The 17,579-nt window shown below is 35.1% G+C and overlaps 1 protein-coding gene across 3 annotated transcripts in view; it reads right to left on the bottom strand.

Moving 5' to 3' along the window:
- Positions 1–17,579, bottom strand: part of SPATA17 (spermatogenesis associated 17) — a 263,127-nt gene that overhangs the window by 152,422 nt on the left and 93,126 nt on the right. For all 3 annotated transcript variants that reach the window (XR_335619.2, XM_006155850.1, XM_006155849.2), the window contains exon 6: positions 7,868–7,991. Coding sequence is in view for 2 of the 3 variants with exons in the window: in XM_006155850.1 (XP_006155912.1) it covers positions 7,868–7,991 (124 nt within the window). In the remaining variant the exon portion in view is untranslated. The remainder of the gene's footprint in view (positions 1–7,867; positions 7,992–17,579) is intronic.

Raw genomic sequence — 17,579 nt, 5'->3', positions numbered from 1 at the left:
CCATAGTGAAGTAGCTGGTAATGCGAGAAATAAAAATTTGTTGTTGAGAATGCTGTGTGATGTAGGAAAAAAATAAGAGGTATCCCAAAGTGATATAGTTAAAAACCAATAGTAAATAGCAATGAACCTAACTAAGCAAAATGACAAAATTGACAAGTTCCTCCCGCATGCCTTCTTAATGTTCTTTTTCATGTCATAAATACCTACTTTCCTCCCCAGATATCCCATAAGTTCCTTATACCTTTAGCATGCCTGGATTCACTCTCCCCTTACAAAACTCATATCCTCTTAGGACTTCATGCCCTGAGTATTGTCTCAGAGTTCTGGATGTACTTTTCTTCCCTCCTCTTATCATAAGTTGTCCACAATCTAGTAATATTATTTTTCATTGAGTTATATTAATAAGGACAGTTTAAGGGCTAATATGTCTTCTTTCTAAAAGTATTCTAATAGGAGAAATGAATAGCTTTTTTGAGAGAGAGAGAGGTTTTTGCTGTAGGATGCATGCACTTGACAGATAGAGAGACAGAAAGTGGGAAATCAATTTCCAGGGGGGAATGGCCATGCCACAATCCCTTCTCTTCCATTTGCCTCTTGGGATCTTGGGCACACACACAAGCACCTGATATGAGTTCTAACCTACTGGGTCTGGGACTCAAACTGCAGTCAACTACGTGAGAGTCCACAGGGACATAACCATTATGTCATAGGTTGGTCCCAGAAAGGAATTCACTTTTTTTTTTTTTTGAGAGGTTTTTGCTATAAAATGCTTGCGCTCGCCAGAAAGACAGACAGAGACAGAGGGATAGAAAGTGAGAAATCAACCCCAGGGGCATGGCCATGCTGCAATCCCTTCTCCTCCATTCTCCTCTCAGGATCTTGGGCACGTATGCACATATGCCCGGCTTGAGTTTAAGCCACCTGGTCCAGGACTCGAACCGCAGTCAGCGACACGAGAGTTCAGCAACATAGCCATTACGCTAACTGCTGGTTCCAAGAAATTCACTTTTAATGGTAAAGTAATAGTAAAATTCAAAATAAACCTGAGCCTAAGAAATGTTGCCCAATTTTTGGAGAGGTGTAGAGGAGAGGTTTTTGAAGTTCTAGAATATGACAAGGCACATATGCACAAGAAGTCACATCCTAACACACAAACACACACACACACACACACACACACACACACACACAGAGTCCTCAATATGATCTTATTATTAATTTTTCTAGGATATATAGTTGGACTATATAAGAGTAGTCAAATCTAGGAACAAAGAAAGATAAACTGAATAGGTACAGTGGAGTCAGATTATGAAGAGCTTTGAATGCTTATGCTAAAAAAGTGAGGATTTTATCCTATGGACAACAGGGAATCTCTGGTGGTTTACAAACAAAAATGAAAAATGAAATTAAAAATTCTATTTTAAGAAGATTTATCTGATGTTGGCAAATATACTGAATGAATTAAAGGGTCGAAATAAAACTGTTTTAGAGACTTACATATTGCTCAGTGTTCAGGAAATGGACTGGAAGGGATTTATTTGAAAGACATATGGAATTATAAATTGCAAGTAATTGGTGAATTTACACAGAAAACAAAGAGTTGAATATTTCAAAAACTTGTATAACTGGGAAGAGTTTATAGCCATTGATTGTTTAAAATAGAGACTGGTTTAGAAAATCAGAGAATAAAGAGCACATACAAAAAAAAGAAAAGTCTGAAAACTGAAGCAGGAGACCATATGAAAATTGAAGCAGGAAACCAAACCTCTAAATTAGTTCGCATCATCTCATGAAGGACATAAACATAATATTCAGTACAGTGGAGATAATGGTACTATTAACAGCTATAAGTAGCATGACAGGTATCCTTTGCATGTATATCATACAAACACACACACACACACACAAAAGAAAGCAGAAAAGATCCAAATAAGAAAGTAGGAAGAAAAATAATTAATGTTTTTGAAATCGAAAAAGTGGTTTTGAGATAAGGGTCAGGAGGCCTAAAAGTGTACTCCAGAGAGAATCATTACTTTTTTTTCAGTATTTTTTATAAGGTACATGCACTCTCCAAAGAGAGAGAGAGACAGAGAATGAGATAGTGTAAAATCACCTCCTGACGAAATGGCCAGGCCACAATCCCTTCCCCTCCATTCTATTCTTGGGATTTTAGGCATGCATACAGATACACCCTGTGTGAATTTTAAGCCACCAGGTCCAGCACTGTAATCACACAGTCCGCATGTGGGATCCAGCTGCCCCCACCTCCACACTACCTGCTAACACAGGGAGACGTTAATATATTTTCATTTCACTTTAGTTTCCCTACTATTGTTGTGGTTACCAATGGCTAAGGACGATGTCTTATGAGATGTCACTCCAAAGATACTTTCCAAATGCACTACATAAATGAAGACATATTACACAAAGATACACCAACACACATAAATGCTGGCAGGTACACACCAAAAGTCTGCCAGTTTTCTATGATTTCATCATCTCAAAATGAAAACAAAGAAGTACTTAAGCACACACTCTCTCCATTTTACTGGGAAGATAGAGTTGAAAGTAATATGTGGTTTGGAGAATCAAGTATTTCTTAATTTAAATATTGTTCTCACATTAAATTACTTGTCGTCTTATAAATATGTATTCCCTATCAACAGACTATCAATGAATGATGGAGATATCAAGGTTAATTTTTCAAGAAATATATGTTCTTTACCTATACAGTGTGATTTGATATGATTATTTTAAGTAGCTAAAATAATTTTCTCTCAAAAAGCAAATAATTCAAAGTAAAGCTTAATCACTATTCATCACTATATAAGGTCTTTTAAAAATCTTAAATAATTGAAAATAGTTACATTAGTGTCCAAATAAAAAAATTTCCTACCTACTTACAGAAAAAACACAAAAATCTATTACATAAATGATGATATGAAATTATTTTCACCGTACAAGTATACATTTTCAGTTAAATTTAAAAATATTTTATTTTACTTTTAAATTGAATACTTGTAAACTATTAAATGTCTAACAAAAGTAAAATATAAAGATTATACTGAGTTATTTGTATGTTTTGTTTTTATTTATCTTTTTTGTTATAAAAATGAGAAACAGGGTAACATTTTCAGTCATCGGGTAAGTATTACTGTGTATAATTCTATGTGATAACCTATATTTCCAAACATTGGCTTTGTGTAATTTGGATCTTAAATTTTAGATTTGTGCTTGTAACTCCGACGATGTTCAGGATTCTTACAAATTGTGACATTTTAGAGGCAGTGTTTTTCACTAATGCCAACAATAGGCTTTTGCATATATCTACCAGTAGGTGGAGCAGACAACATAATTTATTACCCAAGAACAAGGGCAAGGGAATGAAAGTCAGTTTATTTGGAATAAAACAAATTTGCAAATGAGATTTTCTTCAAAGGAAGTATGTCCTATATGTGTTAGATTTAGTTTGACTGGTTACTGAATCAAAATAAATAACTTTATTAAATAATCAATCTTCGCAGAAAGATAAATTAAATTTACAAATGGATGCCATGCTTGCATTTTTACTTTATTCAAATCACCTAAAATTAGCTTTCCTTTTATAAAACTTTTACAGGGACAAAGATTTTTTTTGATGTGTTCATTTAATAAGGGCACTAAACCCAATCCTGTTTTACAGGTGATGGGGTGCATAACAAATAGCATTTTCTGGGAAATATAATTGACTAATCCTATTATGTCTGTAGCAACAAATTAACCTTATTACTACTACTAAATGGTGATTGATTATTTATGCAAATAAGTTACCATGTTCAGCTTTCTGATTGAAATAAACATATAGGAAAGGTGCTTTAATATGATTTGAACTTTTTAATTAATAAAACCCTGAGGGGTCTATTAATTCACTCATTGCAATATTAGTTATTTACTTGTGTAATTCGTATTAGTGATAACATATTTGGTTGAATAAAGATGAGATAATTAATACCATTAAAAATTAGTAATAGCTTTTGGAACTATTTAAAGATATACATCAGATGTGAACTATTTAAAGATATACACCAGATGTGAACTAAAAATAGGTCTAAAACTTACTTTAAAACTCTGCTCTCAATGTATAAGCATACTGACACTTCAACATAATTGTATTAAAATTATTAGTGCATTATCACATGATTTAGCTTATGAAATTTTCATTTATTTTGAAATACTATCTGTGTGATTTAATGTCTTATTTCTACTCATTTGAGTTAAGCTATCATAGAACTATGAAAATTTAATGTAAAAATTAGTATTCTAAAAACTATTAACATCATCCTAAAGTTATTGAAATCACTGATAAAAATAGTGTTTCTTTACTAAAAATGCTATTTGATTTAGTCCTGTTAAGCAGATCAACAAAACTACTCCTATCCTAATATATTCTTATAAAAATCATTTATAGTTGAATATTTTTTGGTAAATTTTCAAATTATCTGCAGAAATTTAAAGTTAATACTGATACACAAGTCTTTGAAAATAAATATTCTTGTTTGTCTTTTATTTTGTAATTAAATATCTATTTAATTTCATTTGAAATCAAAATTGTTGAAACAAGAAATGAAATAAAAAATATTGCTAACAAATTTTAAAAACTCTCTATAAACAACTAAGAAATATTTTGAAATCTACAGTTTAATTTCTCTCCAACAGCTAACTCATACTGAGAAGATCAATAACACCACTCAGACTGAAGTATGTATCTTTCATTCTCTTGAGTCTTTCTTGGACTATGGAAAGTATCTAAAGTTTTTCATTAAAATAATATAAAGTAGAAAATTATATCAGCAAAATTCAAAAAAATATATATAAATGGCTGTTAATATAAGCTATAATAGAAAGTTAGCCATTTTCGTTACTGAAAAACAATTGCTTAACCTTAGAATGATAGACCGAATGTTCAATGTGATTGACAATCTTGTAGTATACATTTATGTCCACCAAATTCCTAGCACATACTAGTAGATGCTAAGTACTCAAACCTGTACCATCAGGGGTAATTAACTGATGAATTAAACTTACGATTCATATTTACTTTATTAAATCTTAGTGTTGAAAATTTTTGTTTAGTTGGAGATAGTTTATAGTTGTGACTTGTAATATCATTTTAATATTTAACTTTTTAGTGACATAATGAAAAATATTGATTTAAAACTAAATATAGCAAATCTGGTGAGTTATAAGGAATACAACATGAACTTTCCAGTACCATCCTATCAGTACAACTAACCTGAATAAAATGAACATATGAAACTAAGGTAATCCTACTAGTCTATGTTCTCTCTCTCTCTCTCTCTCTCACATACACACACACACACACACACATACACACACACACAAAGTGTCTGCGTAAGTTCACAGGGTTGTTCCTTTTTCTCTACTTACTTGTGATCAAATACTAAGATCACTATGACAAAATACACCAACCATTTTAGGCCCAAATTAAAATCCTTATATTTTCATAATATTCATCTTTAGAGAGGGGGTTTGTGAACATAATTTCACCTACTAGGCTCTCAGATCTGTGAAGCCAGGTGTCAAATGGGAGAAGAAAATATTTCTAAGTAACTGTTGATAATAACTAAAGGAAAGCAAAGCAAAGAAATAAGAAAAATGAATGCCTCCAGTTGTTGAGAATGATAGTAAAAAAATGAAATTACATAACGTTATCCTCAACAGGTTAAATTCTAATAATATGATTGTTAGACTAAATGCCCTCTAAAGGCAATTTTAAATATATTACATTTGATCCTCACAACATTATTTCCTGGTGTGCTTCATTATCCCACATGTGCAAACTGAAGCATAGGCTCAGAAAAAACAAGGTAACCTTCTAACATCTCACCCTAAGTGGACAGGTGAATGCCAACTCAGCTCTGTTTGATGGTAGTGCCCACACTCTTTTTACTGGGTCACAGTGCCTCAGAAGTAATCATCTTACTGGATGCAAAAGACTTCTGAAGGCAAGGGATCACTAAACTGAAGTTTATGTACATTGATATTACCAGCATCCTGCATGGTATAAAGGGGAAAAATTGGAATGGAGCATTGATAGCTTATATTCATTAACACAAGTATACCTAAAACAAAATGGAAATACTATTCAAAAATTCATTATGATTCATGAATCAAGTTTCCTGGCTAGGTTTGCAAAGTAATTTGTCAAACCAGGTGCCTAATTCTAAACCTGAAATGAAATCCAAATAGTTAAAGAAAAAATGCATATATCATGTTTATCGTACTGCCTGGCACATAGTAAGCACTCCAAGGATATTTGCTATTCTATCATTTTTAGGAGTAAAATAACTGACTCTTCATATAGACTTTCTAAATCATTCCACTACATACTCAGTATCTCAATAATCTTAGATAAAACAGAATTTAAAAGATTTCAGTAAAATCTGATTTCACCATTTTTGAAATGTCCTTCACTAATACATGAGCCATCATAAGTACAAATAGCACAATTAAAAATCACACTAACAAAGATTCAAAGTATATAGAGGCCCATACATACCAACATCAGTAACTGTATTCTAGAGAATATATTATTATTGGATTTAAAGAATTAATGGAATTAATAGCAACTTTAGTTACATAAAATTGAAATTACTAATAACTAAAGTCAAAAATACTTTTAAAAGGAGGTTTTGATTTAGAACTCTATATGAAAAAAGTAGCTCACCAATCATACATGTAAAATATATGCATTGTTATGAATCTTATAGTAAAAATAAAATATTTTGGCTTTTTATTTTTTAATTTATTGCCTAAGTATTTAGTCAAAAGACCTACGTCTTAGTATCAGATCTTTTACTACTGTCTCTCAGTTTGTAAATTAGTCACATCATTGCTCTGAGTTTGTTTCCTTATCTGTTAAATGAAGATAGCTGAGCTCTACAAATACAAGTAAATTGAAAGATAGCATTATTGAAAAGAATTGGTATTTAGACTATCAGTGGAGGCTAGTGACAGGAGATGTATATTCTAAATGTACATAGTCAGCCTAATACTTAATATGATTTTGCATTTGAAGGGGTCACACCCTCTTCCACTGGCCTGAAGTTGAACATGTGAATCTGGATAAAACTATGACACTCAACTTGAAGTTTTGTAACCAAACATAAAAACGCAGAAATTGCTAGTTTCCTGTCTAGTTCAAGTAACAAACATATCTTAACCCCCAAATTCATGCTTTTTGTAACCATGTTTCTTTTGGAGAGGAATATTCAATATGTATTATGTTCTCCCTTAGTGACCGTGCCACAATTCGAGGTGTTGACATTTTAGCAAGTGTAAGAAAATAGATTCCCAAGTATTCTAAGTTCCACATTTATATTTCTGCATGGAAATGTAATTGCTGAAACAATTTTGTTAAAAGCGTTACCTGGAAACTTCCATCAAAATTTAGAAAGAGTGGAGGAACGGATTAAATCTCAACATTAGCTCAATTGAAAGAGAAAGCAGGAAAACCACCACAGCTTAATAACTTGTTAGTTCTTGATTAATTCTCAACACAACAATAAGCCACCCAGAATGAGTTTTGAAAGCGAGGTTGTGCCCTTCGTGTTGTGTTATCACTGTGGTAGATCACACTGCTGACTGGGACCTTTCTGCCAGCGTCGCAGCGGCCGCCTCTCTGAAGCTGCTGTCACAGACAAGTCATGGTGCCTGCGCACACCTACCCAGAAGCACGAAATTGAACTGGAAGTAGTGTCTTTGTGATATCTTTTCAACAAGTCATGTCCCATTCAGCCTGCTACTTTATCTCTGTCAGGGACAGGCCCAAGTGGCTAAGGGAGCTGTCAGGGACAGGTAGACCAACCTGCTTTGTGCTGAGGAGGTAATGCATCTTTCGGGCTTGGTGATCTCTTTGCTTCTCTTCCCTTTCCAGGTTAGCCTTCTTTTCTTCTCTTTCCTTCATTTCTGCAAACTCCTCCAGTGCCTCCCTGCATCAAAACCATCTGCATTATTTATATTACTTGTTAATATTTTAATTCTTTCACTCATGATGATCGAGCAGATTTTTGGAGGGACGATCCTAACCCACATCCATCAAAATCAGCAGTGTAATCTATCTTACCTGCAGATTCTACATACATTTTTGTGAGCTTTAGAAAGCATTCAAATGATTTTTTTTCAGTGATTAAGTCTTAAAAATCAAATGCCTACTTATTATAATTAATTCAATAGCCAAGAAAATGCTCACATCAAACATAAAGGAAGTGATTTATTTACATTATGTTTCTTCGGTTGAAAGTGAGCTATTTTGGGCATACTTACAGATCCCAAAAGCATTTGAGCTACTAATTTCCTTCAAATTTGTGTGTTTTATTTACAAATATAATTAATTTTGTATACTAACTAATGGACTCATTTAAAAAGAATGACAGGTTTTATATGTATTCTTAATTTATTATAAGTTTACTTCAGTTAACAATTCAAATAATGTCAGTATGATTACATATATTATCCTGCTCTTGAAAAGTTGACAGTTTGTTCAGTTATATAGATAATTAGAATAAAAGTCTAGGTGAGAGGTAAAATTAAAATTAATAAATTAAATAATAAGTTTCATTAAAATATGAAACTTTTTGTCATATAGGTGTGTATATCTAAGAAATTTAAACAAAAATTAGCTTTTAAATGTACTTTGTGAAAATATCTGCTAAACAGAATAAGATTATCAAATATGGAAAAAAATCAAAATCTTTTATTTTCACAGGACAAATTCAACTCTTCATGCTAAAACAATGTTTTGAAACTATACCTTTCATTTTTTTTTAAATTGGTATGTAATGCAATATCTAATTCTCTAAGTAAAATTTTAAGTAATTCAGTTAGGCATTCTCCTCAAAGATATTAAGGAAAAATTCCAAAAATAAAAGATTCTCCTTTCTACTTCAATGTCTATGACTATTTTTGTTGCAATTTTCCGTTAAAGGCTCCTAATACAATACTTTGTGCAAGGTTACTTATGAAACACACTGACGTTTAAAAATCACCAAGCTATGCTATTGCAGCAGAGCAATTTTTTTCAACATAAGATTAAATTGCAAAATAAATGAATTACTTGGAGTGGCATGGCCCCCATTTTGCCACCCTTCTCTTGAAAATTGCTTATTAATATGAAAAAAGGAGTCAGAAAATAGCCTGTTTTACTTTATGCATAGTATTTTGGGGGCTTCTGCACCCACAGAGCTGGCTAGCTGCACATTTAGATTGTGTTGGCAAGCTGGTACAATGACCTTTCTGACCTGCATCTCAAGGCTATTATTAATCGCTAAGTAACCTGGTAAAGCCAAACAAATTTGTTTCCATTGAAAGGATCTCTATCTGTGTCTGAGAATTTGTTCTGTACCAAACAAACCTCATTAACTGTGTCCATTTTTGACAAAGAACCAGGAGTTAGAGGGACTGGTGACCTTTCTTTGTCCTTAAGGTACAAATTTCAAAGCAGTTACATATGAATAAATGAGAATTTTTACCCGGAAAAAAAAAACATATGTTATATTAAAAAAAGAATATGTTATTAATTTTAATCTTTACTTTTGATAGCATTTTAAAAAATAACTATTTATTCTTTAATTCCTCTTATAAGCCTTTAAGCTAATTTAAAATAACCAGTGAACTGCTACTGTAAAGATAATTAGTCAGAAATCCCGGTATCCAATTTTATATTACTCTAAAGATAAGTACAGTAATTTTTCAAGCAATCATAAAAATAAAAAAATAACATCAACAAAGAAGTTTGTGCTCTGTAAATGATTTAATGAATATGGAGAGATCGTACATAAGAAAAAAGGCCCAATAGAATTGAAAACATAAGAACGGTTAAGGTACATAAGTGCATAGAACTCAGATATGAGAGCAATGTGTAAGTTATTTGAAATAGTAAGAACAGTTCATCTTCAGGATACAGAAACATGAAAAAAAAAACCCAGTGTGTACTTGAGGAAGAATAGCAAGGAGAGCTACACACAGGCGATACGAAGAATGTCAGTTTCCAGGGTATAAAGAAAACAGGCAAGAAACTAAGAAGGAACTGGGGAGCCCTAAAGGTAAATCCAAGAAAATTTGAGAGAATACTAAAATAACTAATCTGGGCTAATTTCAAAACACAAAAGTAGTTAATTTAATAATTTCATGTAATTATTGAAAAAAATCAGTTCTTAGGCTCCTGATTGATTTATTGTAATACGTAAGAGTATAAAACTGTATTGAACATTTATGTCAAATATTTTTATTAAATAATGAAGTAGGAAGAGCTGAATCAATTATTTATCCTGAATATATACGTTTTTAAATATCAATAGGGTTGAAGATAATGACTTGTGAAGGATACAATAAAAAAGTATGACCCTTAAAAATTAAAGGATGAAAACCAGTCTAAAAGTCTCTATAATATTATAAAATTACCTGTTAAGTTTTTTTTTTTTTTTTTTTTTTTATGAGGTTTTTGTTATAGGGCATGTGCACTCACCAGAAAGACAGAGAGAGACAGAGACAGAAAACGAGAAATCACCCCCGAGGTGATGGCCATTCCGCAACCCGTTCTCCTCCACTCTCCTCTTGGGATTTTGTGCACGCACGCACATGCACCCAGCATGAGTTTAAGCCACCGGGTCCGGTATTTGAACTGTAGTCAACTACATGTGAGTCCAGCGACATAGCCATTATGCCAACTGCTGGTCCCAACCTGTTTTTTTTAAAAAAGGTTTATCCATTTATGTTTTCCGTGAGGAAGAAAGGTAGAGGTCAGCAGGTTGTGTGCCAGCAGGTTAAGTGTGCTGGTTAAGCGCTGGACTTCTAAATGGCTGACCGTAGTTCAAGTCCTGGACCCTGGGGCTTGAAAATCACACTGGGTGTGTTTGGTTGCATGCCCAAGTCCCAAGAGGAGAATGGAGAAGAAGGGATTGCAATGTGGCCATCCCTCCTAGGGGTGATTTCTTCATTTACATCTCTCTCTCTCTCTCTCTCTCTCTCCCTACTAAATGCATGCACCCTATGGCAAAAACAAACAAACAAAGCAGACAGACAGAGAGGGGGTAGGGTGGGGTCATCCCCAACAGTGTCCTCACACCACATCCATCTATAGCTTCTGCCAACCAGGGTCATGGGCACACCCTTGCATACCCAGTATATACATGGATGCTCAGAGGGAGGCTGCAGGACACAGATCTGAGACCCTCCCTCGTGGCCTCAGCGTTGTGGAGTATTGCATTACCATAGCACCATTGCAACTGGCCAAAATCTACAAGTTTTTAGTCTGGAGATTTTTTTTCTTTTTTCCTTTTCTAAATGTTGGAGGTCACGTGTATTTGCCAGAGAGACAGAGTGAGGGAGAGAGAGAAAGCACTCTCCAATGGCATGTGGTCACACTCCAGTCCCTTCTCCCCAGTTTTCCATCCTGTCAGGATTTCAGGCACTCAAGCACACGTGCCAGTGTTTCCTGAGTCACCAGAGCCAGGATTTTAACTGCAGTAAGCTATGTGGGATCTGCCTCATCTTAAACACCAAGATACAGGGACAGACCCTGGAAATACTTTAAGTGCTTTTTTGAAAACACTTAAATAGATTACTTTATAATTATTTTTCAATTCCAGTGTGTTTTCTCATTTTTACCCTCAAATAATCGTGATTATCATACATAAAGAGATGAAATGACCTACTCCGGAAATCTCACACACACACACACACACACACACAATGGGCTAATGGTACACATGGAATTGTGATTCCTAGATTTGCAAATTTTCTAACTCCACATCAGGTGTAGTCATCCTGATATGAGAGATACTATGTAGAAGTTGTTTATTTTTATTGAATAAGTCTGATCCTATTCTCTATATTTTCTTTTCTCTTCTGATCCTATTCTCTATACAGTATATAAAGAAATTTATAGGCTAGCAGGTTGCATGGTAGTTAAAGTGCTGGATCCCACCTGGCCACACTTCAAGTTTCGGACCGGGTGGCTTGGAAAACATACTCCATCAGATCATAAGATTATAACTGAGTAGCTATGTGTTTCATGTGACCATGAAGTATACAGATTTTCGTATCTGTAGTCACATGTCTCCTCTCTTCCTTTAAATGTCTTCTGCTTGGTATCTTTCTTTTCTTTTTTTGGTTTTTCTTTTCTTTTTGGTTTAGGGCACATGCAGTCACCAGAGAGAGAGAGAGAGAGAGACAGTGAGAGGGAAAGTGAGAAATCATCCCATCCCCCGAGGATGATCACCATGTCACAATTCTCTCTCCTCCACTGTCCTCCCAGGACTCTAGGCACACATGCCTGGTGTGATTTTCAAGCCACTTTGTCTGAGACTCAAATGGTGGTTGGCCATGTGGGAGTCCAGTGCCTTACCTACCATGCCACCTGTTAGTCTCCTACTTATTATTTTCCTAATAAGTAAGGAGTACTAAAGCAGATGATGCAATGGTTATGTCACTGGACTCCCACATAGTCAATCATGGTTGGAGTTCCAGGCCTGGCGGCTTAAAATTCATGCCAGGCTCATGTGTGTATGTGCCCAAAATCTCAGAAGGAGAATGGAGAAGGGATTATGGTGCAATCATCCCCTTTGGGGGGGAGGGGTGATTTCTTGCTTCCTACCTCTGTCTCTCTCTCTCTCTGTCTCTCTCTGTGTCTCTTAAGTGAGTTTACATGTCCTATAGCAAAAATTTCTCTCTAAAAAAAGAAGGATACTAAAGTGTATTATACTATTATACTAATGTATTTGAAAAGACTAAGGGCCAGCCCTGTAGCATAGCAGTTAAGTGCTGTGCACTGGGGGCCAGGTACCACGGAGCCAATCATGACTTGAATCCCAACCCAGGTGGCCAGGAAAACACATAAGCCATGTGCTGATGAGAGTCCAAAATCGCACAGGTTGGAGAAATAGAGGAAAACAGATTGCTGCCAGACCACACCCCACTGAAGGGGTGCTTTGTCTTTCTCTCTCCCTTTTTCTCTCTCTCTGGTGAGGGCACATGCCTTGTGGTAAACAAACGAACAAATAAATAAAGACTGAAACTGAAAAGATTGTTTAAAAGCTATTTGGTGCAATACAATGAACGAACAATAAAAACCTACAGGGTCTTTTAGGATTGGCCCCTGCTTACCCCTCAATCTCTCTTCATACCAGTCTCTCCGGCATATCTGTGCTTCAGGCACAGTGGTTGTATTTCATTTCTTAGCAAAACATTTCTATCTACCTCAGGACCTGCATTTATAGTGTATTTGCTGCCTCGAGTTTTCATTACAGCAATCTGAATTCTCCTTTCCGTGTTCTTCTCATCCATAGCACCATGCTTTTAGAGTTAACAATATTTATAATAATATATTTATGGATAAATCTGTGTATTTAATATATGTCTCTCCCAATGGAGTATAAATCCTATCAAAATAAAAGCTATGACAATGTTGTCTATGCCTATTAGAATGAGTAAGTAAATAGATCTTACAAAAGATAGTTCTGTACAGTAGGACGATTATGTTAAAGTGTTTTAAAGAATTGACGCTGCATGTAAGTATTAGGCTTATGTAGGAGTGAGGATAGGAACTAGAGAGAAGTGACTGCAAAGCAAGTATACAATTCTGCTCAGTCCTGAGCCCAGATGCAAGCTGATGACCACAATTACTTCCTATCATACAGTAATCCCTGTTTTATTACACCGCACATTTTCTCTTTCTCGTCACAGTAATTTTCACTTTCACATTCTTTCTTCATTCTAATGTCAGAGCCAAAGTAGAAAAAGAATGTATTTCTATAAACCATTTTTAAACAGTTCCACTCAAAATTAAATTCTTCCCACAATAAAAAATAACAGTTGTAAGATGAAAAATACCCAAACTCATAATTGCATAGTTACATAATTACAAGCTCATAATTATAAAATGTATTATATATGAATATATAATATATAATGTGTAACATTATACATATAAACGAATGAATTATGCATAGTTCAATATACTCAATATGCTTACAGTTCAATATCCTCATTACTTTATTCACAGTGATAAAAATCATCACAAAGACAGGCACCTATACCATTCAGAAGAGAACAGTATATTGGGTTGTCAGAAAAGTCCTGATGGGGACCAGCACATAGCATAGCGGTTACATTGCTAGACTCCCACATAGCCAACCACAGTCTGAGTTCTGGACCTGGTGGTTTGAAAATCACACTGGGCACATGGGAATGCATGCTCAAGAGCCAAGGAGGAGAACAGAGGGGAAGAGACTGCAGCATGGCCATCTCCCCTGGGGGGTGATTTCTCACTTTCCCTCTCACTGTCTCTGTCACTCTCTCATCCTTTAATGATTGCACATGCCATAAGGCAAAAATCTTAAAAAAAAAAAAAGAAAGAAAAAAGAAAAGTCATGACATATTTTTCTATGCAAAATAAAAATATAAAAGTATCTACCCTTTGCTCAATGAAGACTTCATAAATCACCTCGAAACTAATTAATCATTAGCCATTCCTGTTTATAATTCTTTATTTCTCTTTTATTTCTTTTACATTCTGCAATACATTATGGCTATATGTGTGCATTTATCCACTTCCTCTCCTCCCTCTACTAAATGCTAAGGTCCCATTATGGACTAAATATTTGTGTCCCCCAGTATTCACATGCTGAAGCCTAAACTTCAATGTGATAGCATTTGGAGGTGGAATCCTTTGGAGTCATGAGGGTAGAGCCCTCGTGGAATGTAACTAGTGCCTTTACATTAAGAAACATGACAGAGATGTCCTTTCCTCTTTCTCCACTATGTAAGGATAAAATGAGAGGATTGCCCAAACAATGAAGAGTAATCCTTAGTAGACAATGGATCTGCTAGCACCTCAATCTTGGATTTCCCAGTCCCCAGAACAGTGAGAAAGAAATTTATGTTATATAAGCCCCCCAGTCTCTGGTATTCTGTGATAGCAGCCCAAACTGACTAAGGCGCATACTGAGGTCGGGATTGATTTATTCATTGGTGTGCTTCTCTCAAAGTACTTGATGTAATACTTGGTATAAACTCAGTGCTAGCATCCCTTTTTAACTATTTCTTTTTTTTTTTTTTTTTTTTTTTTTTTTCTTTAGGGGGTGTGCCCGTGCCACGCAGGAGAGGTGCACTTGCCAGACAGACAGAGAGAGACAGAGAAACAGAAAGCAAGAAATCACCCCCCAGGGGGGATGGCCACGCCGCAATCCCTTCTCCTCCATTCTCTCAGGATCTTGGGCATGCATGCACATGCTCCTGGTGTGAGTTTAAGCCACTGGGTCTGGGACTCAAACCACGGTCGACTACATGGGAGTCCAGCGACACAGCCATTATTACACTAACTGCTGGTCCTTTAACTATTTCTCTACCAACTAGTACATTTCCTAAGTTCTGATGGGTTAATTGGGAAAAGGAACAAGCAACACTGAGAAAAGCCTCTGTTAAAAAATGAAGTATGGCGAGCTGGCAGGTGGTGTGGTGGTTAAAGATGCTGGATTCCCACATGGATGACTGTGGTTCAAGTCCCAGACCTGGCAGCTTGCTTTCTAACTTCCCCTTTCTCTCTCTGTTTGTCTCTGTTTTGTCAAATTGAAAGTTAATCATGACAAATGGTATTAAATAAATAAATAATCCTTTTAAAAAAACGAGTTAGGATTCTGGTTGTTTGTGTAGAACAGTGGTTCTCAATGCGTTGTCCTGTGGTCAGCAGCATTGACTTCACCTGGAAACTGCGAGAAATACATATTTTCAGGCCCAATCCTAGACCTGCTCAACCAAAAATTTGGGGAGGCAATCTCCTGCCTACTAAAGCTCTAGTCTATGGCAACTCTCAGATCGGTTAAAGAATTAAGATGATTCAATTCTATTCACTAGTATAATAGTATGAAAGATGCAATTATATTTCAGCTAATAATCTTAATATGGACATTATTATATTGGCTAAAGCATTATGAAGTACTATAAAAAAGACAAGTATATATGTATATATGTCACAATAATTTCATAAAATAATTTTGACAGTGAAATAAAAATTATTTGGAGATTGCCTTAAAAGCACTAATGCCCAAATTTTCAGGGAAAGTGCTAAAACTAATACCTAGATTTCTCAAATAAAAATAAATGCTATAATCTGTAGTGGCTTTAAAAAAATAATTCTGGGACCAGTAGTTGGCATAATGGCTATGTCGCTGGACTCCCATGTAGTCAACCACAGTTCAAATCTTGGACCCAGTGGCTTAAACTCATGCCAGGCACGTGTGCATACATGCCCAAAATCCCTAGAGGAGAATGGAGGAGAAGAGATTGCGATGTGGCCATTCACCCTGGAGGGTGATTTCTTACTTTCTGTTTCTCTGTCTCTCTCTGTCTTTCTGGCGAGGGCATGTGCCCTATAGCAAAAAAAAAAAAAAAAAAAAAAAATGGATTTAAACAATTCTCTAGTGTCCCTACTTCCTTTTGATGATAAAGTCAGTATGTACTTCTGTTGAAAGATGCCTTAAAAATAAAAATAGCAGAATAGCATTGGATTCTGCTGTGATATAGTATGACATATGAGTATTTCAGTTAAGTTTAGTGGATGCTTTTATATTTCATCTCTAACAACTGTCTGCTCTCAATATGTCCATATTAATTTAACCAAGTAGGTAGGCAATAAAAGAAAAAAGAGAAGACCAAGTTTAAAATGCAAGTAAAGTACTAACCATAATAAAGCCAATTACATGCTTAGGCTGTATATTTTATATCCAAAAAAATATTTTCACAGTGATAAAACCTTAGAATAATTTATCTAGAAGGCATTAAGAGACCCAAAAATTTCACTAGAAACAAAAGATTCACTTTAAGTCAGAAAAACCATTTAAACCACTTATTTTATCTACCTTACTCTGTTATGGCTACTTCTTGGATCTGTTTAACAGGTGTTACAAATTTCTTTAGGGCAGCACTTTGCATAGGGAAAATACAGTTTAAAATAAAATATTCTGTAGCCCACAGTCATTCATTCAAAAACTCTGGTTGCTCCCAAGATTCACGCATTTCTTTAAAACCTGGAATTAAGACTTTACAATTTGGAAACACTTAGAAAGGTCCTGGGGGAAGGAGGAAGACTTGAAAATCCTCAACTGTATATAATGAGTTTTCTTCAAAATGTCTAAGCTACTTTAAGAGTTCATATCACAGCTAGGTCAGCAGGTGGCATGGAGGTTAAACAGCTGGATTCCACATGGCCAACTACACGGTTCAAATCCCATACTATTTGGCTTGAAAAACATGTCAGCTTCATTTTTGTGAGTACTCAAAGTCCCAAGAGAACAAAAATTAGGACAAAAATTAAGACAAGAGATTAGGGTAAAACCATTCTCTCTCACCCCCAATGCTTGGTTTCTCACTTTCCTTCTCTCTGTCTCTCTAGCCAATGTATAAGCCCTATGGCTAAATAAATAAATATACATGATGTGCCCATTTATGTATGCCTATAATCCTGGCTGGCTCTAGCCTGGCGTGGACCATGGTGTGAGGACACTGCTGAGAGTGGCTCTTTC

Source organism: Tupaia chinensis, unplaced genomic scaffold (genome assembly GCF_000334495.1).
Source record: "Tupaia chinensis unplaced genomic scaffold, TupChi_1.0 Scaffold000473_1, whole genome shotgun sequence".
In the NCBI taxonomy this organism is placed as follows: Eukaryota; Metazoa; Chordata; class Mammalia; order Scandentia; family Tupaiidae; genus Tupaia; species Tupaia belangeri.
The sequence above is the reverse complement of the archived record's forward strand: the minus strand, read 5'-3'. Positions and strand labels throughout refer to the sequence as shown.